At 37.2% G+C, this 27,934-nt stretch overlaps 1 protein-coding gene across 16 annotated transcripts in view; it reads right to left on the reverse strand.

Moving 5' to 3' along the window:
- Positions 1-27,934, reverse strand: part of MARCHF1 (membrane associated ring-CH-type finger 1) — a 404,383-nt gene that overhangs the window by 107,888 nt on the left and 268,561 nt on the right. For 4 of the 16 annotated variants that reach the window (XM_084518138.1, XM_084518144.1, XM_084518143.1 and 1 more), the window contains one exon: positions 27,485-27,693. The exons of 8 other annotated variants lie outside the window; for them this stretch is intronic. In XM_084518138.1, the coding sequence (XP_084374264.1) occupies positions 27,485-27,583 (99 nt within the window). In that variant the 5' untranslated portion in view covers positions 27,584-27,693. Of the gene's footprint in view, positions 1-6,781; positions 7,097-27,484; positions 27,694-27,934 lie in introns of those variants that run through there. 4 more of the 16 variants (XM_084518149.1, XM_084518137.1, XM_084518148.1 and 1 more) reach the window with 4 other exon arrangements.

Consider the following 27,934-nt stretch of genomic DNA (forward strand, 5'->3'; position numbering starts at 1 on the left):
TAAAACAGCAAAGCAGCAGGTACAGGACTCATGGTCTACTCTGACAGTGGCCTTTGGGCATTTTGGTTTTTTTAATAGCTGAACTCCATGGTGTTGTTTAAGTACTCGTTAACCCACTTTGCAAATCGTTATGGCTTGGTTGAGTTAAGAAGCCAAGGACAGACTGCTAATCTTGTGTCTGCGCTGAAGCTGTATCACGTTTGGAAGGCTCAGGATCCCCTGGGCTGACAGAGATATTCCAGTATGTCTGAAACCATGACCTGTTTACCTGTGCCAGCACAGCACTACGACATGGTGTCCTTAGGGAGGGAGAGACTATTCTCACATGTAGCATATATGTTGATTTCCTGAGTATGTGTTTGCTTAAATCTTTATTGACAACCTACAGGACTGCAGCTTGCTTAATTAGTGTTAACATTTGTTGTTAATACAGAGTAATATAGCATATTTATATGTGTTACACTTCCTGCAATGAAAGAAAAAGGAAAAATTGAAACTAGAAAATACACTTGCACTAAGAATATACTTCTACCTTTTACCTAAGATCAAGCAGAACAGGTTTAGTTTTGACTCCTTTTGCTTTTTTTTTTTTTTTTTATGACATTTAAATTCAAGTTCCACCATAAGACAAAAAGAAATACATCTGAGCTGTTAGCATATATGCAAAATTTTATTCCAAAAAGTTATTTTTCCACCAAGTAAAAAGCCCACAAGAGTATCAGTGAAGAATTAATATGCCAGCTCAGATTTGCTTTTTAGTGGTACTGTAGCTCTACTACAGAAGGAATATTTTTTACAGTTTTACAGAAGGCACCATATAGTCCTTTAAGTTACAAGAAGTTACCAAAAAAAATCCTGAAATAGAAACAACACTGGGAATTAAAATATGTTTTTCTTCTTGTAAGCTCAGTACAAGTATGAAGTGGCATGGTATCCGAAGTGTGAAAATTACACATTTTCTTTGCTACTGCCACTAACTGCTGCCACATGAAAAAGAAAAATGAAAAAGTCCTGCAATATGAGTAGAGGATGGAATCTTCTCAGCATACTGGAATGTACATTTTTCACATTCAGAAACTGGCAAAATAAGTAAATTGTATAGACAAGATGAATGTCAAACACACCCTTTAAAGACTATGGGAATTTGCAAATTAGGGCCTTCTACATTACAGTTACCACAATAATGTCAGAGGTTGCTGATTATATACATTTAATTAAATGTTAAGACAACAATATATAGTCACACTTTACTGACAACCACTAATCAGGCCAGGCAATTTATCAGGTCAGCAGAAAGCTATCACAGGCCTACAGTATAAAACAAATGGCAGTATAATTAAACACACTAGCCAGAAAACAAAATATTTCATGCTCACTAGGTTTCTGTCCTTCCCCTTTAGAAAAAAAAAAAAAAAAAAGATATTTGAAATACCATTTCTATCACAAAGCAAATTGTAAATAGTAGTGGGAAATCTGTGCTCTGAAATTTAAATCTTTTTCTCTCTGGGTAAGAGATACCAGTAATCAGTTGCATTCTCAGCATGGCATCAATTTAAACTCCCTGCTAATAGTTTAGATTCATCATTCAGTCTTTGCTTGCACAGAATAATTCATTGCTCTCTCATTCATCAAGCAGCAGGTAAATATGCTAAATATTCTTCTGAAAATGAAGCAGCTGTTCAGTCTGCCAATTTGCGTTAAGTAGCCAAAATCAAACCAAGACTGCTTGGTAGGTAACAGGCGAGATAGGAAGATCCTTATTCCCCATGACAGTGCCCCAAGGATCTTGGCTGTTGCTGTATCTGTCTGGTTTATGATGTGACATTAAGAACAGTAGCTCTTGAAGGGAAATCTATTAGGATCTTCTAAACATTTTTAAGCAACTTACAGAAACACCTCTCTAGTATATTTTGAACTGATCACATATTCAGAACTGACGAACTACACACTGCTAAGGGAATAATTATGCTAAAAGCATTTTACAATAAGCCATCACAGAGCTATTGTCACAAACCTCAATTTCATACATACGTTTAACCTAATTCTGAAGATCCACTGTATCTAAATATTTATATTGCAAGGTCTGGTTTTCAACAAGCACAAGTTAAGATTTCTGTAAAGTATGATTTGAGTTTGTTTTACCAGGCAGAACCTCAGACTAACAGAAAATTGGTTTAATTGGCTTTGAACGTTTATCATAGGTTCACTTGACAGTAGTGTTTGCTAATAGTGAAGTGTAACTGTGTTTTGCAAAGAACAAAAGCTGCAAGTAATTTTTAAGTGATGCTTGACTATTGCACGATATGGTTTTGATTAGTAAGAACTCACACAGAGATGGAAGCTGGCCTCGACTCTTTGGCTTCACGTAAGAGCTGGATGTTGCCTAAGCAACTAGTGCTGTGACTGCCTTTAGAAAAAAACACTAATAATGGGCTTCGGAGCTATTAAGCCAGGCACCTTCAGAATGAGCTCCATCTAAACTGAAACAGTTAATTATGAGGTAATATGGACGAACAGGTAGAAACCTACAAAAGCAAATCCAACTTCTCTAGCCCCTTACAGTTCTTGGAGGAAAGTCAGCAGTAAGCATAATGAACAAAGAAGAGAATTTATTATTTACCTGGCCTCTCAAAAAGCTTTACATCATATCTTCTTGAAAAAGATTTTTAAGTAAATGCTCATGAACAGGAGGGAAAGTTCTGTGCTGGACAGAAGTGAGTTGAACAACAGGAATAAATGACACAGTAGACAGGAAAAAATGAGATATTTCTGTTGTAGAAAGAGGACAGCTTCAAGCATTTACACTGGGATCTTCCAATTCTGAGAATTACTAAGTATTGCTTGAAGGCAGTCACCGAACTTGACAAATCAAACAAAAAATGGAAAAAAACAAAAAAAAAACAAAAAAAAAAAACAGCAAAACAAGAGCAGCTTGGGATACATGTGCTATAACTCTATTAGTTCTAGAGTCACATGCTGCTCTTCCTTACATTACCTCATACACATGGACAATGATCACTTAACAAAGAGAAGGGGGAAAAAAGAACATGAAACCACGTTTACTGTACTGTCTAGGTCCTTCTTCAAAACGCGACTTTTAATTTCCTACTAGGTTTTACTACAGCATAGATAAATGCACAAAAACCTCTCCATTACCCATATGTCATCAGCCACAGAGGCCACAAATCAGCAGCAAGTCGGATACAATCCCAGGACCACCTCTGTGCAGAGACAGCGTGGTTCTCAGCACCTCCTTTAGCTGGCATACGGCATGTCTGCAGCCGCATGGGTTACAGGGCTGGGAGCAGGTCAGGTGTGAAATGGATATTAAACCAGCCCACATCCGAGCTGGCTGCTGAAAAGCCACATGAACACTGCCCTGCCCAGGATCCACAGCCTGTGAAGGTTTCCTAACAAAGCCACAGCATGAACAAATGAAGCCAGCTGGGGCCACACTGCACCTGAACAAAACCAATCCTGCACTTGAAGCCCTAGAAAATTTTATGGAAAAAAAAAAATGTCCAAACACTCCTCTATGAATCAGTTCAAGTGAACATGAGATTACAAGTTCTCTGCAGGCCAGATCGCTTTATGCCCTGTAGACATACCATCTCAGAATCAAGTTTTTTTTGTTTGTTTGTTTGTTTTTCCTCCCCTTTGATTTTTGTGAAATACAAGCTCTCTACCTCTTCACATTCCTGTACCCCTTTTAAGAGAAGACACTCCTAATAAGTACTCCTGCAGGATGTATGTAATGAGCAGCCTTCTCTGGGACTTCATGGAGCTAGAATTAGGAAATAATATTTTTTTCCCTTTGACTATTCTCTTTACCTGATTCTTTTACTAGAAAACAAGCAAACAAACAAACAACAACAACAACAACAAAACAGTAAATTTTATATTTTAATATCATTTTTGTGAGTATTAGAGGATGCATTTTAAATCTGTGACATCCATAAAGCTTATTTGTGAAGTCTGTCATGGATATGTGGTGTCATTTTATTTTTCACCTCTGCAACACACATACTATATGCTATACTACAACGGAGGAGAAAAAAAACCTGCCTCACAACAACATGAATATCTTTCTACTCCCAGCACACTCAGGAGGCTAAAACAGTCTTGCACAAAATTTGCAGAGCCTTGAAGGGCCTGGTAGACTTGCTGTAGCCAGTCATTACTGCATGCAGGGTTCATCCTGCCACATCCCCATGGTGTCTTCACAGCAGCTCTGCCTCCCTGGGTTGCAACATGTCACTGCGAGGCCCCACCTGAGCTGCCAGGAGTGCTCCAGCAGCCAACAGAAGTAAGAAGTCTTGTGGGCTTGAATCCCCACTAAGCCTTCACTGTCGGCTGAAATCCTTGGTGCAAACCCATAATGCCACGCGTCTTCCTCAGCTACCTAGTTCCACTAGATGTCTGAGTTTTTAATTGGCTTTGTTCCCTCTGAATAGTTTTGCACAGCATGAGGAACATATGGGCTTAGGCATTTAAGAAGGGTTTCTAAGAGCTTCAAAAAACTGGAAATCTCATATTTCAAGATTATGTTTCACCTAATTAAGCAAATCTGTATTATCTGGTTTGAGAACTAACTTGATAAAATCTGTCATTCCCCAAATTTCAGGGATCATGTACATGTAAGCAGGGCATTTTAGTGACAAACCCATGGGAACACAGCTGGTGATATTTTACAACAACTTTTGAAAGCTATGAAAAGTGTAAACTTCATCACCTCTACCACATCCTGCAATTTATGTCTCACATGGAAGACAAACATCTGCTCCAGAAATTAAAAAACAATCAATAAAGTTTGTCAAGAAATTTCTCAGCTTAGAAGGAAAAATTAAGTCAGTAACCAAGCTGATTAGTCTCTAACTTCAATACCTTTTATAAAAAAATCTTAATATATATATATAAAAAAGCAAGTTTAGGGTTCTATACTGAAACAAACAAAAATAAAGCATCCCTAATTTCTCAAGGAATTCATCCACAGTATAATTTATTTTTTTTTTGGTAGTCATCACTGAGTACCACATATCATCATCTTCTGAAGATAGGATCATTCCTCTCAGACTAGCATATCCATATAAATGTACCTTCCTTTCCTGTGACGCTTGATTTCAGTTCATGTTAAAAATAGTCTTTTCTATGGTAAAACAACTATATTATTTTTCTGTGAATCAGCATTTCTATTCATATAGTTTAGAAATGAATAGGTCACACTGATGGCCTCTCACTCGACACCTTCCTTATCTCAGTTTTTTGCCAGAGATTTATGGGATCAGATATTGACAATAGATAAGTGATTTTTTTTAAAAGACTTGTCCTGCATGTAATATAATGTAAATCACTTGCTCATTGCCTCATTTGAATGACATTTGAAGAATCAAGGACTTCTAACAAAATACAGAATTGTGTTTGCGTAATTCAGATTAAAGAATTCAAAGGAATTTGTATTACAATGGGACAACACTAAATTTCCATGACCACATTTCTAAGTAAAGATTTCCATATTCTCTCTGCTATAACCACAGGACTAGGCAAGCCTAGTTTGCCTAATGCACGCTAAACCTCTCTTTATAAAAGAAGGGGAACCAAAGCCATGGTAGATGGCACAGTATTCTATGTTTTAGATGAATCAGCCTTAGGTATTATAATATTCTTCAGCGCTCTCTGAAAACTGAAAGATCAGAAATCAATAATCTATCCACATACTCTAATTTAAATACCAATGTTTGACACCTCTTGTGTTGATTTGGACAGTATTATAATAAGATTATTAGCTAAAGCTGTAATTTAGAAAATATTTGACTGTAAATGTCTTACTCAACGCAGTCTCAATTATTTGAAATATTTATTTTTTAAGCTGATACATTTCTGTCATCATTCTTTCTCTTGAAATCCTTTAGGTTTTAAAAACAGAAAATAATGAAGTACAGCTTTTTGTGGCTTATTTTTGAAAAAAAAAAAAAAAATGAAGGCAACAGAGGGAGGGTGAGATTGAGCAGGAAAGCACTTCTTCAGTGAGGAGAAACCTAGACTTGAAATGAAGAGCAAGCTGAAATCTGGCCTGACAAGTACTTGGCCAAGAAACCCAGCTTTAAAGGAATCGGGAACAGTATATTTGATCAGCCTCTCTTCCCCCTTGTTGCATATGCTGACTGTGTTTTTTCTTACATTCATGACTCACCACATAAGCACTGGGAGGAAAGAAATACGAACTACTGGGGTGGACACAGCACAAAAGTTAACAGAGACATACATAAAACATTTCTGTTAATGCACAGTGTGATAAGGGTTTGGAAAAGGAAAAACAACCAGAGCTCGTGGAAAATGTGTTTTCCAAAAAGTTTTAAAAAAGATATATCCACTATTGCAAGGCAAATTTTTACAAAAGCTAGGACTATAAGTCTACTTTAGTATTTAACAGATTGGTAGAATTTAAAAAAAGTTCTTTGTGAATGTTACTGACATTTTGTAAGCAATGGAGCAGACACAAACCTGAGGAAGGGGGACAGAAAAAAAAAAAAAAAAAAGAATAATCCTAAAATGAAAAGGTGCATAGTTTTTCAGGTTGTGATCTCATTTAGAGATCACCTTCCATGGTGTCCCTCTACCACTCTCCATACAGGATTTATTCAATACTTTCACAGCAGCAGACTAACATTGCTGAAAATAGGATCTGTACCACACTCTACCACTTGCAATCTGGATTTGAATTTGGCATGCTGACAGCAGCAATCCAATTCTACTTTCAAAGTAACATTTTTTTAAAACTTACTTCCTCCTCTTGTGATATTCCACTACTGAAAACATTCCGATGGCGGTGAAAGTTGCTCAGTTAAGTATCATAAAGTAAATAGTTAAGTAGTACAAAGTTGAGTCGTACTGCAATTTGTTTCTGATTAGCAACAATAAAAATAGTGGTGGTCTCAGAGTTTCTGTCAATGTTTGCCACGAAACGTTGAACACAAGGTATATTTATCAAGTGTAAATGCTGCCATATCAGCCAAGGCTCTGAAGAGAAGCTCCTGTCTTCTCATGTTCTCTCTTCGTAGCTTTGCAATTCTACTGTTCTTCACACAGATGAAAGTGCCTGGAATTTAGTAAAGCAACATTAATTGCACACAAAGTATAGAACCAAGACTATTGCTTTGTGTCATCTTCTGTTTTAACATTAAAAGTAATGAACAAGAATAAAAAATAAGGAACTCTGTTCCAAGTGCAAAAGTTGGTGGCACTCCACAAGAGCTTACAGTCAAATAAAACACAAAACTTGGGGCTGAAATGAGATTTGTGAAACAACAAGGAAGTGTTGTGTGATAGATGTGCATAAGATGTCACAGCTAAGGGTTTGGGCAGGTACAGGCTCCATAACACTAAAGAAAACATAGAAATGCCTGTATCCTCCCTACACATGCAGGAACAACTGCAGGTAAGCTCTGAGCTTGGCCTTCTGCTCATCTGCTCACATACGCCAATGTGCACTACTCACAGCCCGTACTGACCTCAGAGCAAAAGCTAAGCAATTGACTGAGAGCGTATAGCACTTTTAACTGGTTTTAACCATTCAGAATAGTATTTTCAGATATTTCTGTATGAGAATATCTTTGTCCCCTAAGAAAGAGAGGAACTACTAACCAAGACAGAACTTCTCTTTTTGAAAAATTTAATACAAACATGTTGAAATCAAAGAAGGGAGGGAGCGTTGAAATAAATGCCATGTAGTGGTGTCCCAAAAGGTTTATTTGTAACATCTTTTGAGAGCTTCCAACACATACAAAAAGTATTGTATTCTAAAGCAATAAATGCAGTAGCTCCAAATACTGCAAACATTGATCCACTGTAATATCTGAGACTTTCTTATTTTTGGGGGAATATTGTTTTTCTTAGAAATCACAGCCTAGAACTAAATACAAATTCCAGTGTTTTGCCAAACAATAAGTACCACTGCCCTTACACTAAAATTAGACAAGCTGAAGAAATTCCCAATCCTGTCTGAGCAACCAGCTTCGTTGCTCTTCTCTGCCCATGCCTGAGCACCTCGCTGTCCTCCTCGTAGTGAGGGGCCCAAAACTGAGCACAGGGCTCAAGGTGCAGCCTCACCAGAGCTGACTACAGGGGGACAATCACTTTCCTCATCCTGCTGGCCATGCTACTTCTGATACAAGCTAGGATGCTGCTGGCCCTCTTGGCCAGCTGGTTTTAAAGGTTTGGTCCTGTTCCAGAAGGATCCAACTGCTTCTTAAACAAGCACACCTATTTCCACAATGCGTATGAAAGACAAGATAATTATGTCACTGTAAAGATTCTGGATTTCAGCACTTCTCCTTATGAAATTAAGCATGCCAAAGTTGTAAAGGTGAAAGCTGTAAAGGCATTAAATGTTAATGGTTGATCCTCTGCCAGTGCAGACTGCTCAAAATAACTTCAGCTTGCACAGAGTTTAGTGGGGGCGGAAACCACCTTTCAGTTTGTGAATAAAACGGGAAGAACCCATCACAGAAGACTGCATGCCTATGAACTGCTTTTCAAATAGGCACTCAAAGGTGACATGGGATTACTGAAAAGTGCTAAGAAACAATGAAATGCAGCAAATTTGAGTCTTTAAGTTTTGACTGTGGGGACTTTTTGTGTGTGCGGTCACAGGTTGTGTTGCTGTTTGTTTTCTTTTAAATCAGAAAAGGCTTCAATTAGTCCTTCATCATCAGGAAGGATTCATCTTAATAGCATCTTTTTCAGTACTTTGGCCATTAGCCCTTTCAGAAAGCATCAAGTAGAAAGTCAAGAAAATACATAGTCTGAAGTGTACAACCCAAACAAAAACATTTCTATGCCTGAATGCTAGGTAGTGGTTCTTGTAACCTTATTTTATACCCAAAGGCTTTTTCCAGAAGCCTATCCCTCTAAATTATTCGGACTTGGAAAAAAAAAAAAAAAAAAAAAAAAAAAAAACCAAGAGTTTCTGAACAGGTTAAATACTAGCAAGAAATCTGAAACAAAAGGAAACAGTACTTGCAATGTTGTAAGTACTTGATCTTGTCTTTGAAGTACTTGATCTTTTGTCTTGTAAGTAATGATCTTGTCTTTGTAAGATCATTAAAACTGACATTGAAACTCACACAAATAAGGATAGGGGAAAAACAAAATCTTCCACTGAGCCACTGAAAGACACATCAGAAAGTCCACACATGTCTAACCATACTGCATGGAGACAATGCTCTCCTTTTTCATACACCACTAGTAAGGGCTGTGCTCACATACATGATTAACTGAGGGGGTTGCTGAATGCAGGATTCTAATCTGCTCTTTCATGAATAATACTGTAAAATTCACTTTGTAAAAGTTAACATTAAATGGAAAATCCACAATTAGTATGGGACTTTCAACATGCGATACCCCTCCCTGTCATATCAGTTTTTGTCCAGAAGTTCACTTCTCTTCAACTACAGAAAAAAATATGAAATCATGCTACTTCTCTTCCTACTGCTGATTTCTACCAGCAGATTGACCACGTATCATCAGCTGTGCAATCCTCTTTCCAAGGGAAGTAAAAAATCAGCTACTCACAGCACCTTATTTTAGAATAACCAAATACCTGAGGCTAAGCCAAGGGAAAATTACAACTGTTCATAACAAGCTATGTCAAAAAGAAGACAAGGAAGAAAACCGTATTTCCAGGAACGATGATATCTCTTCTGAGACTTTTAGAAAGAAAAGGCAGCACCAGGAATCTGCCTATCTCATATGGTTTACCAGTAGCCTTACTGTGAGATGGTATTAAAATATGTATTATGTAAGTACACTAATGGGGATAAGAGGGTTGCCTAACCTCCCAAGATAATTACATCTAATCTCGTTTCTTGGAAATATGCTACCACAAACCAATTACAATAGGTTCTTACTGGTTTTCCTGCTTATAAAATCCTTTCAATATGCCCCTTCAATATACAATATACATTCTGAACTACTTCTTCAACAAAGAAGCAAATATGTATCAGAGTAACCTTGAAATGAAGAACTTAGCATCCTAACAAGCATTACTTTCCTCCATTATTTCGCCCTATTCCTGCTCTCTGGTTGCAAAATTCTAGCAAATACCAAGAGTATTGTCAAGCTTGGAGAACATCTCTACTGAATGTATTTCATTACTTTATAAAAAGGAAAAGAAAACAAAAAATCTGTCCCTTTAACTACATAGTGATATGAAGCATCTCTAAATCCCTATGGCTATGCTACAGAATCAAGGTTTTTTAAAGAGATTCAGTACCTAAACCTCCATCCCATCAGAGCAGTTAAAGGTATTTGGGCACCAAAATATTTGGCCCAGCAGAGCCTAACTCTCATCAGTTCCTGAAAACAAGGTACAGTTACTTAACTATATGAAGTCAGTTATACCTAGTCAGTACAGTTACTTAATTTAGCTATACCAAGTCAAATGATGCCCTTCTATCTTCACTACCCCAGGCCCAGCTTATTCTTTTTATTGATTTGTTATTCTGTTATCTTAATTCGGGTATAGATTTCGGGGCTGTAGTCCAGACCACACCTATCAAACAACTTCAGTAGACTTTCGTGCTCTTGGAGAGGCCACAGAAACAGAGTTCTGCATTACCTGGACACACTTTTCTGCTCTGTAACTTTGTACCATACTGACTGTATATTCATGCAAGCATAATGAACCAGGGCCCCACTTACCTTGTTTGGAGAAGAAAATTGAGCTGCTTTCACTGCTACTTTATGAGCAACAATGAGATAAGGAGTGCAGTCCTATGCAGAATGGAATTAGGACAGTAACTGTATGGTTTAGTAATAGCATGACATGGTTTACATCTTGATGCTTGAGAACATTTTAATTTTAAATGGAAAAATAGAAATCCTTACAAAAAAAAAGTGGAATAAGCAACAAATTCACTAAGACTAAGCCTATGCTTAATATAAGTGCTTCGGATCTTCATATAAATACACATTCACATGTAAGGGAAAAAAATGTATCTTTTTAAAACTAAGATATATAAAATTATGTGGACTGCCATAATGGATCCACTTTCCATAAACTGCTTGTTTTGTTGCATCATCCTTTTCATCATTCTTCATCAATTTCCACTACGTTTCTCAGCAAGAACTGCTTTTATTCTTTGTGTCGTTCTAGTTATGTACAGTGATTACGAATAAAAGAATATGGTGAAAATGTTTGCAGTATCAACATTATATTGTCATCAGATATGCTGAAAAAGGACTGAGGGGATTTACGAAACTACTTTTTGTGTAAAGGTCTAATATGATCACAAACTTTCATCTTACCTAGTTTAATGATTTAAAGCCTTCTATTAGTTTCTCATCTGAAATAGTTAGTTTCTTTCTCTAGTATCTCGTTTTTAGAATCCATAAAGGATTTTTTTTTAATGACACATTAATGTACCTTTATGCATCTGTTGTCTATCTAGACCAGTATAAATTTCATGTATAAACATTACTATTAAAAGGCACACAAAACTACCAAAACTGTATTCTCTCTTTGTTTATTGTGATTCTGATTCATAATAAGGAACTGCTGCATGGATTACAATATTACATTCCTACTGCAATATAATAAAACTTGTATCAGACTGCCAAATGTGTTCTCAGTTTATTAGGGCTGTAAATTTTGCTGGTGTACCTATCCAAAAACACTTTTATTGTTCACTCTTAAATGGCATCATGGTCTTTTGCATTTTGGAAGCAGAACATGTTTAAAGTTTTTGAATAACAAACTGTGGAGAGCAAGATGAAAATTTTGAGTGTATTCTCAAGGCATTCTGAAAGTTGTTTTTTTTTTCTTTTAAATAAATACTGTCAGAGGAAAAAGTTAATTTTATTTTTATTTTTTTCTGCTGTAATGTTATGTTTTGTTTTGTTTTGTTGTTGTTGTTGTTATAGCAGACTGAATTGGGAAATACTACTGACAAAAGACATGCAAGACTCAAAATTCCAAGCCTCTTTTTATTTTAAATCTTTAACACTAACAAGACAAACAATTTCCCTACTTTATTCAGAGCTATATCTGTATCAGCATATTTGAATTTTTGCAGTTAAAAGAGAGCACAGAGCACTTAGGCCAAATATTTCAAGTTCAGCAAAATCATTAGCAACAAAACATCTTCAAAATGGGAGCTGGTGAGCAGCATTAACTGTAGATACTGTTACCTGCTGATTCATTCATGTTAGTGAGCTTCTTTAAAAGAAATAAACAATATTCACATACTTGCATATATGTATGCCATGAGGTAAAACTTACCTGAAGGCACCTCTCAGACAACACAGGGTCTGAACTATACTTGCCCCCCAAGTATGTGCCCAAAGATACTTGCCCGAAAGATACTTGTCATGCCCAAAACATGCCCAAAAATACTTGTCACAGATAACAGGTAACTGCTGGGAGAGAAGTGTACAAAAATCACTGCTAAATTAGAAAATCTATCCTGTTCTATGGCTCAGATATGCATGGATAAGAACAAAAACAACAAGCAGTCATACAGCTATACAGCCTTGTAACATATTTGTGGTGGGAGGTCAGAAAGTCACAGTGACCCAGGTAACAACCATTAATTGGCTTTAGATATACAGGACAAAGTCCAAAGAGATTAGCTGTGGAATATGCAACCAATGAGGCAATTGGCAGCTTACACTGACCACCTAAGTCAGAAATCAGTTACAAGTGAAGAAAAGAGCCCCTCAGTAGGTGCCAGGAACCATGTGGAGGGCTGAGACTGAGGTGGCACAGCTGGCTACTCTGGGAAGCCACCTGCAAGCCATACCTCAGGCACAAGAGCCATTTGGAGCAAGTGCCCCCCCTCCATGGGGCTGCTCTCAACTGGGCCAGAGGGGCAGGAGCCTTGGCTGCTGTGAGCGTGTCCTTACAGAATGCATGAGTCTCCTAGATCTGAAATTGCTGCTAACCCACTACAGCCATCCTCTTAGCATTTTTTTAACTAAGTGGTTTTATGCCGATTAATAGTTTGGTTTTGTTCTCTCTCTCTCTTTTTTTTTTTTTTTTTTTTTCCCCATCTCCCCCAACTTAAATTCTCTTACAGCAATACATAATTTTGCTCACTAGAGAATTCCTGTATTATGTGCAGAACCTTCCCATCTTGAATTCACATTAATCATCCTTAATGCATAGCAATAACAGTTTGCACTCTTGGGGACCTCACAAGGCAATAAAATATTTCTTTGAAAATCGTTCAAGTTAACTATGTTTTGCCATCATCACATTTTAAACTATCCTCCTGAGAAGAAGGAGCCACTAGACCATCAAATGCTATGATCAAGGAGAGGGCATTCTCTCCCTATTTCCAAGTCTATAGGCTTCTCATTTCAAGTTGTGCAGTCAAAAGACATTTGATACTGACAAAGTGGTAAGTAGTATTAACTGAAAATTATGCAAACATAACACTGCATGCTGTATTGCATCTCTGCATTTAACAGTTATACATAATTTCATGTATAATGTACACACTTTTTCCTCTGAATCTCTTACTTCAGATCTAAAAAGTAGGAGTACATTAGGTATTGTGAAGTTTCATTTCTAAAAGCCGAATAGGAAAGAAGGCACAGGCTTTACACAGTCATGAAGAACACAAGTAGAATTAGCCAAATGTAATTTGACAGAAATATTTGAAAATAATATCCTACACATCAATTCCATGTAGCCTAGGTAAAAATGATACAGATATTTTAAATACTTGATCACGAACTTCAACATATTTTTAATGTTTGAAATGGGATTTACGATCCATTCTTAATTAGTTGATGAGTTATTCCTTCATTGTTATGCATCAGTTCAGACTTTCTTCAAGCTACAGTTTTAAATTAAAAGCAGACTAAATGCAATTGCAGAAATATATTCAGATGCCCACAACAATGGGAAAAAGTAATTATGTTAGATAATTACCACATTCTCTGACACATGGCAGACTTCTGTGTACAGAAGTCAGACTGTGGAGACTTGCAGGCATACAGAAACACACACTTTGCCCATCTAGCACCTTCAAGCCACAGACTCTTACTCCCAGTGGTTATAGAAGTTGTACAAACTCACAGTCATACATGATCATTATGGCTACTGATGTCAAGGGGCACCTTCTACCAGCTACTCAGCTCTCCAGAGGGGGAATTTTTGGAAAGCTTTTTACTTTAATCCTTTTGTTCTTATGCAGAAAAACAAAACAAAATGGATATTTACAATTAAAGGCACTTCTGCTACAGACCTCTTTATAGCTTATGCATTTATTTCCTTTTGCATAAAATGAATTTTATGGCAAATTTATCGAGCGCCCAAAGTGTTTAGAATTGATTTCCGTTGTGACATGCTCTGGTGTTTTTATATCCATGATTTTACATGCATGACAAATAATAGCTATGCAGACATACCATTTTCAGGTGCAGAAGTGAAGGCCAATGTTTCATAATGTGATTTTTGGAGGCCTTAACATTATATGAAATGCAACTGACTTTATGAGGACACCTGGTAAAAGTTCCCTATTGTTTTGTGCATAAAGTGAAACATGTCCGTTACCCTAAAACTGTCAGCCTTTCCCAGTTTTTCCAAAACAATTCTTTTTATATCAAAAGTACTATTAGAGTTGGGCAGGGGTTCTTAAGAGATTCAAATTTTTCAAAATTTCTCTGGTTCTAATAACCAAATTCATACAAACCAATGGTTTCCTTGGAGGTGCTTTTACTCAATTTCTGACAACCCCAATTTGTTACAATTTTAGGCAAGTTTGATAACTAGTTAGCTGCATGAAGACATTAAAAAAACCTTCTGGGATTATCAAGGCCCTACAAGTAGTTCAAATAAATAGAAAAGCAATCCATATGACACACCAAAAATATTCTTAGGATAGAATAGACTTAACATTTCTTACAGAATTCATTTTACTGCCAAAGCACCTCCTCTACCCATTACTCAATAACCTTAAATGATCTGTAGAGTTAGATGAAAAAATATACCAATGATGTAAAACAGCCACAGCTCATCAGGGGAAAAAGGCTGGGCGGGGACACGACACCCTAACTTTAGATAGAACAAGAAGCCAAAAGATTATCCTAGGGCAGGTGGGAGACTCAGTCCCTACAGACCAGGAGTTAAGCAGCACACAGAGTTGCCTCTCCTGTCCAAACACAACTCCTTAGCCTTCTTGGTCAGATGACCTCAGGCTATGTTCAGCTAAAATTTAGTTGAAATACCAACTGGGAATTGAATCTAGCAGGGTAAAAGATGTTTGACACCTCACAGATTTCTTAAATTAACTCATCTAGAATTATCTAGTATCCCACTGTAGAACTGAGCGCATGGTGTGATCAGTTGTCATAGAAAACTAGCAAAACAAGTGTTACAGTTCAAGATTAGGCATATTCATGTATATTTAAAATATATTTTCAATATTTATATTCATATATTTATATTCATATATTCATCATTCATATTCACATACCTTTTACTTAAAAATGTCAATTGAATGCTCATGGTTCTTTCTTCTACGTTGCACTGAGATCAGCTTAGTCAAAATAAGGGTCCTAAATCCATTCCATGGCACATTATTCCCTTTCCAGATCAACCTCTCAGGTCCTCAGGAGAGATGGTGAACAGAGCAGTGTCAGAAGGGACTCTTTTTGCAGCTTGAGAATTCACTGAAATCTGCCAGAGTAGGCAGAGCCACAGAGCCTCAAGAAAACTGTATTTGCTTTTGTGATATTTCCTTCATCAAGTTCTTCTAGCTTTCAATATTCTTAACAAGAAATTTGGAGGGAGGAAAAACGAGTAGGATCACAGCAAAAACAGAAAAAGCTTTGCACTGTAAACTTCCCTGCAGGCCAGCAGAAAATGTATTTTTCCCCCATTGTAAGCTCCTTTGAAGTGAAATCAAGTTTTCCAGAGGTTAGTCTGCTACAGATACTAAGTTGCGCTTGCTTTTTTGTTGTTGTTTGCATGGTTTGTGTTTTCTTTCTTTCTTCTTTTTTTTTTTTAATCACATAAACAACCATTTTAAGGTTTCAAAAATGCCTTATACCCAATGTAATACTCAGGCATTATACTGAAAGTAGCTTCAATCAGTCTAGATCATAGAAGTCAGCAAAATCTATGGACGTGGTAAGAAGTCCCCAGTACATAGACTAAAATGCAAAGGAAATAACGAAAGAAGAAAGACAGACAAATCCCCGTGAGAGTTTGTTTCTTCCTTCATCATGGGAAGCACAGTAAGTGAATCTACTTCTGTAAATGACACCTGAACCAGTACTCAGCACTAAGCATCACTGCAGCAACTCAGGCAGAATAATACTGAAGAAATATTATTTGGGTTTTCTCTCATAGACTACAGTAGGAGAAAATTGGGAACAGGTATTTGCACTAAACTTGAGAACTTGGTCATCCTGCTCTGTCACATAATACCACTTGTACTTCCATGAGATAATATTACATTATCAGTTTTCAGTATCACCAAAATGCTCATTATCTGTAATGTAAAGATACATAAAATCGATTTTGCAGTCACAGTATTTGATTTCGAAAGTAAGTATACATAGACTAATTGCTTCATACAACAGTTAGAACATCAGCAAGGATTTTGTTTCTTTGTTGTGTTTAAAGAGTAACACATGACTACTTGTAGAAGTAGAGCATTTCTTTCTTAAATGTACCACTCTTCCAATGCTACCCAGTGAGGAAAAAAGATGTCACACTCAAGATAAAAGGTTTAGTTAAACCTTAGTCAGACCCACTGAGCCTGCTCTTGATTTATTTGCACATACACTACCCATGTACAGACACATACATTACCAGGTGGGTAATCAGTTTGGCAAATCACCCTGCATGAGTCAAAAATCCTCAGAATTTTGAATTTCCTTTTTAATTTGGGAAAAAAAAAAAAATAGTTTAGCAAGATGCTGTGGGTTAACCATGTTTTTCACAACAAGCACGACAGTGATACCTCCAAGTTTTATCAAAACAGGTGTGTTGCTTGTCTATGGCAGCACCGTGACCCATACTGCGAATACAAATACTACTTCCACTCATGCCATAATTTATTTATTTGCATTTAGCTATTTGACATTAAAGGTTACATTAGCTCCAGAGAGAAAACTGATTCTGTCATATTTCTGCTATAACACCTGGACAGCAGCCACTCAGGAGAACAGAGAATTCTTTATTACGATCTCAAATGAACTCAAAATTTTCCATCCAGGCTTGCTGGTGACAGATGCTTAGATTATTAGATGTCTGAGAGTAAACAGTGTAAAGCTCATTCTTAGAGTTATTTCATTAGGCAAGAATGCCAAATTTCTCTTAAAATCCACCGTCTTAGAGTTATGATAGTAGAGAACAAGCTTGATAATGCCATCTGTGAAAACTTTTTTAATTTTGCATTGGCAGCAGACCCTTTAATGAGGACCAGCAGAGAGACAGGAATGACTCAATCAATTCACTGCAGCTCAGGAGGGCCAACAACACTACCTGCAGCCAGGGGCTTACAGTAGGGACTCCTCACTAATGAGACTCAAAACACGTTTCAGGCAAGGCTGAGCTCACAGCAGCGCCAACCCTATATGTGTCGTGACCTCCTTTCCTCACTGTAGGAGAGAGCAGCAGCATTAGAGGATTTTAACAGGCCTCCCTGGCTCTGCCCATCTCTAACAGCAACAGCCCTGACACGGGGCTTGGGAAAGCCTACTCACATCCCCACCTGTTGCTGCTCTCTTGTGCTCCCAGTGAAAGGATGGAAGTGGTTAGAAAATGGGGAGAGAGAAGCAAAGCTTTCAGAGCTCTCAGGCAATCACTACCCCATGCGATCCCAGCACCTTTCACTCAGTGTTACAGACACAGACACGTCGAGTCTTCAGCAGTTATCAAACCAGTGCCTCCTCAGTTCTCTCTAGCTACATCCATCACATGTATGGATGTAGCTAGAGAGAACCATACTCAGCCACTTTGCTCCCTTCTCACCAGCACACAGTTCACTGCAAAAAGGCAAACACTCATGCCAACAGAATACATTTCACCACCAAAATGCTGATGTCACAAGGCTTGGCCAATTAATTCTTTACACTGTGCTGGCCTTGCCTACAAATGGAGAAGTCAGATGGCTGGGAATGCTACCAAGCATTTTATTTTTCTCTCAGAGACAAAGAAAGCAAGCATCTGAAATAAATATAAGTAGCATAAGTAGTTAAAACTCTGAAATATTAACACAGTACTGCTGCCTAACCTGCTGCTAACCCTTTCTCCCACTTAATTTTGGTCCTGTACCAGATGCTTGAAATCCTGAAATGAAGGTTTCTTGCTCAGAGCTATAAGAGGTACTAAGATAGTGAAATGTTATCTATACCCTCGCTCTCCAACCAAACAATAAAAGGCAGTGCAACAGGCTACTGCAGTAATGGGAGAGTACAGAATGGAAAAGTCTCCTTTTAAGGCTCTCTAAGAATTTCTTCAAGAAATGACAGTAAACAGCATGTGTGGGTTTTTTTATCTAGGCTGCCACTAGAGCAGAAATCTCTCTAATAGGACAAACACTTCTTTAAAATCAATGAGGTACTGCCATAATCTCTTTAAAATATTTCAGCATGACAGTGCTGTAAAATATGGATTCAGATAATTCATCTACTTCCTTGTTCTAAAAGACAATTTTCTTATGGCTGTTGTTAAAACAGTCCCATCTTTCTATACTCGCATAAACCCAAGACTACAGGGATGGACAAATTTGGCAATAAGTGACCTTGATAAAAGGTATAGGTAATTACCGAAAAATTTTATTCAGCAATACAGATACAGCCAACAACTATATTCTGGGCAAGGAAATGCTTCCAGTGGCTGCAAACTGGTACTGTTGCCATAATTTAAGATGATGACAAATGAGTCATGACTCTTGTGTATGCAAAGCTTAGAGAAAGATCAGAGAGATCTACAAAATACTTCAAAGTAGCCTAAGAACCATCTTCTATTAAAGTTAAATCATCCCACCCTAGAGCATGAAGCAGTCGATGGCCGCACCCCCTTTAGAAGGTCACACTGTCGAACGCCATTCCCCAATATATTATCTTGCCTTCTCTCTTTTTATTGAAAATAACACCAAATTCAAGGAAGAAGCACCCCAAATAATAAGCTTCCAAGTATGCACATCGAACACGAGCTGGGACACGTGAAGCAACATTTTGCCTGAGGGTTCCTCAGGAAGGTGTCCCTGCAGGATGGGGCTGGCCAGGGGCCACACACTGAGATGAGCACAGGGCTGCAGGAGGCATGCAGCTTGGTGGACCCAAACCGCTGCCCCACAACAACCACAGGGAGATCACGTTTCACATCACAGGAGCAGTTTTGGAAGTGTGCATAGGTGTAAACCAGAATTGTTTGCATTTCTAATGTCCTTATAGCCATTCGCTCATGCCAGACATACTCAACACCCTCCCAGAGCTGATGATACAAGCTGAAAGGTTTGCCTGTGCTGTATAGGAAAAGATTTTTCACTTTCACTAGAATAACCTCCATTCAAACTGCTGTTGAGAGAGTCTGCTTTGCCTCAAAAATAGAATCCAGGTCAAATTCAGTATTATTTTCATCATTATGAACAATAAAGATTATTGTAAATTATATTTTTATATAATTCTATGTACAGACTGATTGTGTACTTAATAGAGCCAGAATAAATAGACTTTTTCCTTAAAAATTGTTCCTTGTTCAGATAGCTAGGCTCAGATAAACTAGATACACCTGTAGCACTGGCATCAGAAGTTTTGCAGGGGTGTGAGAATTTCAGCTTCTCTGATGTTTCTTAACTGAGTAGTTGAGATCAACTGGGTTTTAGTGTCAGTGAGTCACTTTTAATGAGAACAAGATTTGGTGGGTATACAAGACCATGAAAGCTGCTTGTTAAAATTCTGTTTAGATTTGAGAGTACTCCTCAAAATGAGTCTTAGAGCACTGGCTTTGCTGATGACTAAGTTCTGTCCTGGATGATTTTTGTTTGAACAGTATTTGCAACATGCCATGCCCCTGAAGAAAAGCATCTGCAACAGAGAGAGAGGTTCAGAGAGCACAGCTCATAATGGAAGTCAGCATGAAAGGCACCTGGAGCAAATGATCAGTGTTTTGGCTTCCTGACTTGTTTCCAGTTCCAAATCAGTCCTGCTCAGCTACCAGGTTTAGGCACTAGAACAGGTTTGGGAAACTGTCTCAGTTACAGCCACTACTTCAACACAAGTCAGGGCCTAATTCAGTCATGAAACATGAGTGAATAGGAGGTTATAGCTGAAAACTGGATGAACAATCACTAATGGAAAATCATGTTGTGTTGTTTTTTTTTTATTATTATTATTATTATTTGGTTGGTTTGGGGATTTGATTTGTTGGCATTTTGTATTTCTTTCTTAAAAACAAAACAAAAAAACAATTTAGCAAGAAAAAAATAAAGTAACTTTTAAATACAGCCAATGTTTCTTCTATAACATCTCAGACTAGCATTAGAAGGAAATCCAAATGAAACAAAAACTGAAGCTTTTTTATGAAAAAAACCTGAAACTTCTTCATGAGACTTGCAGTCAAACTTCATCAGCACCAAAAGACACATTTCAGCAGATTGTAAGCACTGGCTGTAAACACAGAGGAAGCAGGCTACAGAGATAGGGAATCTTAAGCTTCAAATCCTTTATCAGTGAAAAGACCAATTTTCAAATCGATTCTCCTGTTTGATGCAGAGTCAATACACAGCAACTTAAGTTGGTGAAATACGCTTTTACTGTCTTCTTTTCATAAAAAGCCTGACAATCATACTATGCAGCCAGTAGCATTTACGTAATCTTATCAGGAAGAGCAGCCTGTAAAGAATTGGCATTATCCTACAGTAAGCTATTAAAAGCACAGCAAGCAACCTCCTATTTTCTTACTGATAACAGAAGAAATGGGTTTTATTCACAAGAACTAAAAAAAAAAAAAAAAAAAAAAAAGGAAGAAGAAGAAACAAGGACCCAAAATCAGTAGAACAAATCTAGCTTGTAATAGGTTACACTTCCCCTTTCTCTCTCTGTCATTAAATAGCCACATCAAAATAATAACAGTTCCAAACAGGAGTCAGAAGACTTACTGGTAAGAATTTCCTTTTAAAAGCATCTTAAAGACAACTACACAGACTGCCTCCCAGCTATACTTCTGGAAGCATTTCCACCATTAAATAAAAATTACCACTACAGAATTACAGAAAAACCTCATCAGAAAGCATTAAGTGTCTTATATTTGCAGGTACAGGTGGATTTCCGTGCAAACACTGCAGTTGTCCAAAACATGGTCATGGCAAGAAAATAAGAATAACCTCCTGCATCTTTTGAGAAATACCATACAATATTGACAATAAATAGAGTTAGAGATTTTGTCATATATTGTGTGTAACATCATGTCCAACAGGAGCATTACATTCAAACTAGGAAGAAAAAGCAACATGTGTCAAAGTATGTCAGTAAGCAGATTTATACGCTGGAGCTTGACCCATGCCTCCCCAACCTTCCTCCCATCTCTTGTTGAATGAAAATTAAATCTCCTAAGGACAGGAATTACATGGAGCTTTACAGGCAGCTATACTTGAAAATAAACATCCTTACATTTCCTGCAACAAAATTTCTATATGTTAGTTAATAGATGACTGTATCTATTTATTTGTTAAATCACACTTACGAAACTTCACAATCATAAAGCAAGATAATTATCAACAAAAACACAAACATCTACTATCTGGCTAAAGAATTATTTCATTAATTTCCTGGAAATCTAAAACTTCTATTCCTTGCATCACATGCCTCAAGCCATTCAGAAAAGAAAATGCATGAGGATATTTGTTATTTTAGTAGCACTGATATCAGTGACATTTTCACAAGTCACCCTAATTTCACCTTTGCATAAAGTGATCAAAAACATTAAGAAATTTAAATACACTAAATATTGTGCCTCCCCATCTAGAGGGCTGAATGCATTGCTTGACTAAAGGCAATAAAGGCATGTCTTGACTAAAGACAATAAAGCAAAAGACATATAAAACCTTTAGTGAAAAAAGCTAATTACCAACAGGCTTCACATATGAAATATCTCTGTATGTATGTACTTCACAATTGCCACAAAAGTCATTTAATATAAATTTAGAAGCACTTTATTGGCAGCATGCAAGAAAATATGCCTTTAAAAGTTTTACCTATCATTACATCAATTTAAAGTTAAGCAATTACCAAGTGAGATTACATATTAAAACAATTTATTCTTGTTAAGAAAATTGAGTTACCACCTCTCCCTCAAAAAGCACGTCCATGTCTCAAACTACTTACAAGCTTTAAGGTAAATGTTAGCAGTAACTCTAGTTGGCTAGAAAGTCTCTGTAACTTTTAAAGTAAATGTTATCAGCTACTCTAACACAGCATTTGAAATCACCATTAGGTTTGAGTCTCCATCTTCTGATTTGAAGAGAAGATTTGTTTACAAAAAAATGCATGCTCTTCACAATGAATTCACATATATCATGCTGAGCAACACATTCAAATGACTTTTTTTTTTTTTTTAAGGTACAATCAGTACAGCAAATATGACAGGTTCAAGTTTAATGCACCCTAAATGATGAAGTATTTCCTGATAACATTTACAAGCTCAAAAGTTGCAGATCTCTTGCTATCCTGCTGCCTTTGAGATGGCAGAACACAAAAACCTTGCTGAAAAACAGAGATCCCATGTTTCTGCCACAGCACAAAGCTGTGCAGCATGCAGAATTTAATTTCATGTCATGTCAAAGTATGACACACATTGGGGTGGTGATCTGAGAGGGAAAGGAAAAGATGTTTAAGCAGGCACATTGAATAACTAATGTAGCTGCACTTATTTCTAGTATGTGTTGAAGATAAAGAAAACTCCCACTTGCATTTTATTACACATTATAAATTTCTGTAAAGGAAACTAACCATCATCACCTCTGTCAGAACTACAATACATTAAGACTATAGAAAGGTAGTAGACATGAGGAGAAAAAAAAAAAAAACATTTACCAGCAAGTTAACAGCATTTTTACTCTACAAAGAATCAAAACTAAAAATAAAGCAACAATAATATGGCAAATTCACTGTTTGTTAATACTAACTACAGAGTATCAAGCACTGTAAAGTCTTGAGGATACAGGGTTTGGTTTTGGGTCAGCAGAGATAAGAATCATCACCATAACAAGTCAGTCATGCTGCCAGGTGAATAAGTTCTAATAGCATATTACAGTTCCAATGGCTTTTTTTTTTTTCTTTTCTTTTAAGGAAAATCCTTGCAAAAGGTAATCATACCGAGTACTGACTTGTTTCTGTCACTGCCTTGAGATGATTACTGTCAAATAAGCAGACTTAATTTTTTCTTCTCATGGACAATGGTTCATTATGTTAATCCTTTCAAAACCAGCACATAAATTTTCCACTACCACATTTTGAAAAATAATGGTTAAGCTGAACAGGTATAATGTCTACAGCATTGGGAAAAAAAATTAGTTTGGCAGCAAGTATTATCTTCTCTACCATATCATGTCATGTATAGTTGGCTTTTGTAAGCATACTCCTATCACACCGAGCATGCAACGTTCAAGTTTATTTTAGCACAGTAGTTACGGCAGTTTATTCTTTGACCCTTTCAAATGCCCAGTTAGCATTACTTAGTAAGTTTTCTAAAATTTCACTCATTTGAACTGTCCCATGTTCTCTGCTGTATGGAAACTTCTTCATGCACCTCAAAGTAACAACCCATCTGTACACACGACAATGGAAACAGAGACTGTTTTATGAACCTCACAGCTTACATCCACAAATAAATCAGTAAAATTATTAGGCAGAGCAGGCAGTTCATCAACCATATTCTGCAGAAAACATATACATTACTTTAGCCTTTGTTACACAGCAAAGAAAATCAACCAGAGGTTCAGCATAACTATTTAGGCACCCATACAAAAGGGGGATGTTATTCATATAGGCACTGAAGTCAGCACTTTCAGAAACTTCACAGATTTGGAGGCCTGATGACGTCATTTGATTTTTAGGTCACTGACTTAATTTACTTTGAGTTATACTTCTATTAAAAATCTATTCTGAAAACAGAAAACAAAGTGTTTTTCTCCATCACAAAAACACAACTACACATTTCAATGTATGCTTATGACTTCTTTCAAATACTGAAAAAAGATAAATTAACAACTGAACACCAAAGAAGTCCACACCATATTGTGAATGTACTCCATACTCTACACTTTGGCCTTCATTTCTGCAACAATCTTTTCCAACAGCATTTGTTAGAGAATAAGATAGACAAGTTGTTCAGTCCAATGCTTTGGCCAAACCAGGTAGCACTAGTGAATGTTAAACCTTCCTAAAATCAGTGAAACAAACTAATTAGAGTTATACCTGTATATGGAAACGTAGTGCAAAGCTGCTGTAACGTGGTATAAAACACTTCAGGATTTTCAGTGTTTTATTATGGAAAGAAAAAAATACACCTAAATCTTCAGACAACACTCAAAGAAGCACCCTAGTTAAATTTGATACCAAAGCACTTGTTAACTACAACTTCCATTAATTCTTGAGGAAAATAACCTAAAAATTACAGCAATAGAGTACACAAAAGTTGTTGCTCACAAAAAGGATATTGCATAGAAACATTACTTTAAAAAGCTTCCTCTGGCCACTGTTGTCATGTTGATATTCCTAATATTTGTTGATTTTCCTAATATTTGTCATATATCCATTATGGACACTTGTTACACATCATTAATAGTGCAGTGGCCCATAATTAATATGGCACTTAATAGTATTCTTAAGAATCTGGCCATCATCTGGAAGTGTGCACAGAGCCTTATTAAAACCTTCAGGCAAAGCATGTCTAGGAGTGACTATAAGCACAGAACAGCGTTATGGAATCAGCTGCAGCATGAATTGTACACAACTGAGGTTCTTATGTCAGCCAGACTTACGTAATTCACTGTGAACCTGGTAAACCCTTCACTGCAGTGAGCTCTGCCACTAGACAGAAGATGAACACTTCTTGATAAATTTTAAAGCTGTTGCAAGGAAATCCCATAACCCCTCAAGCAACGACCAAGATTTGGCATACAATCCTAACAACTGTTATCATAGCAATTAGATGATACTTCTTTTTTCCACATCTTCCCAAACTATCTGGATGCTCTCACTCCTCCAGGAAGCCCATTTAACTCCATCATCTAGCTCTTTCACCTCAAATTGCCTGCTAGTGGAAAGGCAGAGGATCCAGGTACTTGTACAAGCAGTATTAGTGAATAACATGAACCCAAACCAACTGAAAAGTAGTAACCTCACCAACACACAGAAACACTGAGTACAAGCAAGAAAGTTTCCCCCTTGTGAGAACCATTCTGTGTAGGAAACACAGGGATAAAAAGCTATCTAAATAAGCCTGAGAAACCTTTTTTGGGGCAGTAAAAAGCCTGGTTCACCATTCCTAAAGCACTTCCATAAACCAAACTGAAGTATCTTCATAATTTACATATGCATATGTGAAAAATGCAGTCTTTATACCACTTGATCTACAACATCCATCAGTAGTACTGGGGAGTTTTTACTCTGCATAAATTACATCCATAAGCCTTAAGGGACAAGCGTGTCTTGGAGCAGGGTGATTCGTCTCTGTCCAGCAGAGGGCAGTTTTGCAACTGCACATTTCAATGGAGTACTGGAAGTCTGGGTTTTTGTTTTTCAGTATTCCTTTTAGAAGAAAGAAAACTTCCATGAACTTATCTAACCTGACCATTTTGTTATTTTCTGCTATATAAACCCCAAAACTTTCAAGAAAATACCTTGTTTTCTGAGATACTGGAGTCTCAAGGAAATGATGCAATCCAACCCCAAGGGAAAAGGAATGTATAAAAGCATATTAAATTCTTCCAATTCAGAAGCTCCACACTTCTCCCCACACGCTAAATTAACTATCACACCCATCTGACCTCTGTGCAAATGTTGCATGTATTCTTCAGTTAACTCTGATGCCCAAATTAAAACCAGAATGCCAGAGAGCAATTTTATGCTGTGGTAACATTTTACACTTTTGTATGCACTTAAGGTGATGTTTCATAGTTCTGCTTTTCACATGTTGAGTCTTAACATGAACAACAGTTTCCACCTGAACCTTCATCCTTAACCAACCACTGGAAGAATAAAAACAAAGTAAAGCAAAAGTTTTCTGTTGCAGGACAAAGATCTCCAAATGTTATCAACTGTGACGTCAGTACTACCAGTAAGGAACTGTGGACTGCTTCCAGGGAAGGAAACTGTTTATGTGTGTCCTTTATATACAAAAAACGGAATAACCAAAATCAATGAACTTGTAGAAGCCAAATTCTGAGCAAAGAAGGCATCTCAAAAGAAAAGTCAGCAAGCTTACCAATACTTCTCTGTATGTAAGGGGTATTAATCATCTGTTGAAGTCAACAATTTCTTGAAAACTAAGTCATATATGGCACCAAAACAAGTTAAAACACTGCTTCTTTCAGGGATGCAGTTTATCCCCTCATCTCTCAGCTAATACTTAAAATACATCATATTTGGTTCCCCAACTGTTCCTTATTTTCCATACTGCAACAGGGAACAACCACAACAAAAATAAAATAAATAAACACAGAGAAACAAGAAACATGCTTGCAAAAAGCAGGTATCTGTCAGGTACATTTACTACTACATCTAGAAATAAGCTACTTGGTTTTTGGGTTGGGGAGGGATGTCTGGTATTGTCAGAGGGTTTTTTGTCTCACACAATGCATGTTCGACCTATACAGAGTAGAAGAAATTCCAACCTTAAACATATTATTAGAAAATTGCACAGATTTTCTGCATATTTTGTCCTATTCATTAATATAATATGAACCTACAGTATCTTCTTAACTGGAACAACGGGATATGTGATACTTACTGATGGCACACCCTTGTATGTTTATGAATCAAAGAATGTTCATGCCTTTCAAATGATAATAAAGAGTAAGTTACAGAGCTCATGCCTACATCTGCTATGAATAACACATGCATACTAGAAAAGCAGGCTTTATCATGGTATTTTGTTGTTTTTAAGCAGAGATAGGAATCTTATTAAAGCTACTTTTTCATTCAACCTATTATAAAGAAACTGCTACTTGACAGCTTATAAGGAGCAACACCTGTCAGCCCTAGTGGGCTGCATGCATATAAATCAAAATGTTAAAACTGCCCCCCCCAACGCAGTTTGTAGCTTCCTCTGTTTTTTTCCATTATGCTCCTCTTTCCTACTATGCTGAGATGTTCTCCCAGGAGATTGCTTCAGTATGCTAAGGCACGCTGCAAGCATGTGTACCATGTAAAGCTACAGCACACTGCATCCTGCTGAGCAGCCAAAAACTGGCCACAAAAGGCAGACTCGTCCTACCGTATCAAACTGAAACCTTCCTCTTACCTCGACTTCCTTGCTCTTCTCTTTGTTTCTGCCCATTGAACTTCTCCCATTGCTGGCAGTCTCCCGCGCTGGAACTACAGAAATCTGTTGGAGGGGCATTTCTACAGTGCTGCAGGTTGCCAATACCTGATTGGATGCCTTATATCTTCACTCCCCCTGAGAAGCCCACCTGTATAATTGTTCATATCCTTGCTTTGCCAAGCTCAGCTCTAAATAAAAAGGGGAAAATATTATTTGAGAAACTGTGCAGCATACACCAGGGTCTTCCATCAAAAAAAAAAAAAAAAAAAAAAAAAAAAAGTAAAGCAAAGCAAACTGAAAACACAAATGAGAAACAGGGAGCAAAGAAGTAAGGCATCATAATCCAGAGTTTCACATTCTCAGAGTGATGAGTTGCTGCAAGTCGTAACTCCTCTGCTGTGTCCCTGGAGCACCCCTTTCCCCCCTAGC

The sequence above is a fragment of the Aythya ferina genome (assembly GCF_964211825.1).
Source record: "Aythya ferina genome assembly, chromosome: 4".
Classification (NCBI taxonomy): domain Eukaryota; kingdom Metazoa; phylum Chordata; class Aves; order Anseriformes; family Anatidae; genus Aythya; species Aythya ferina.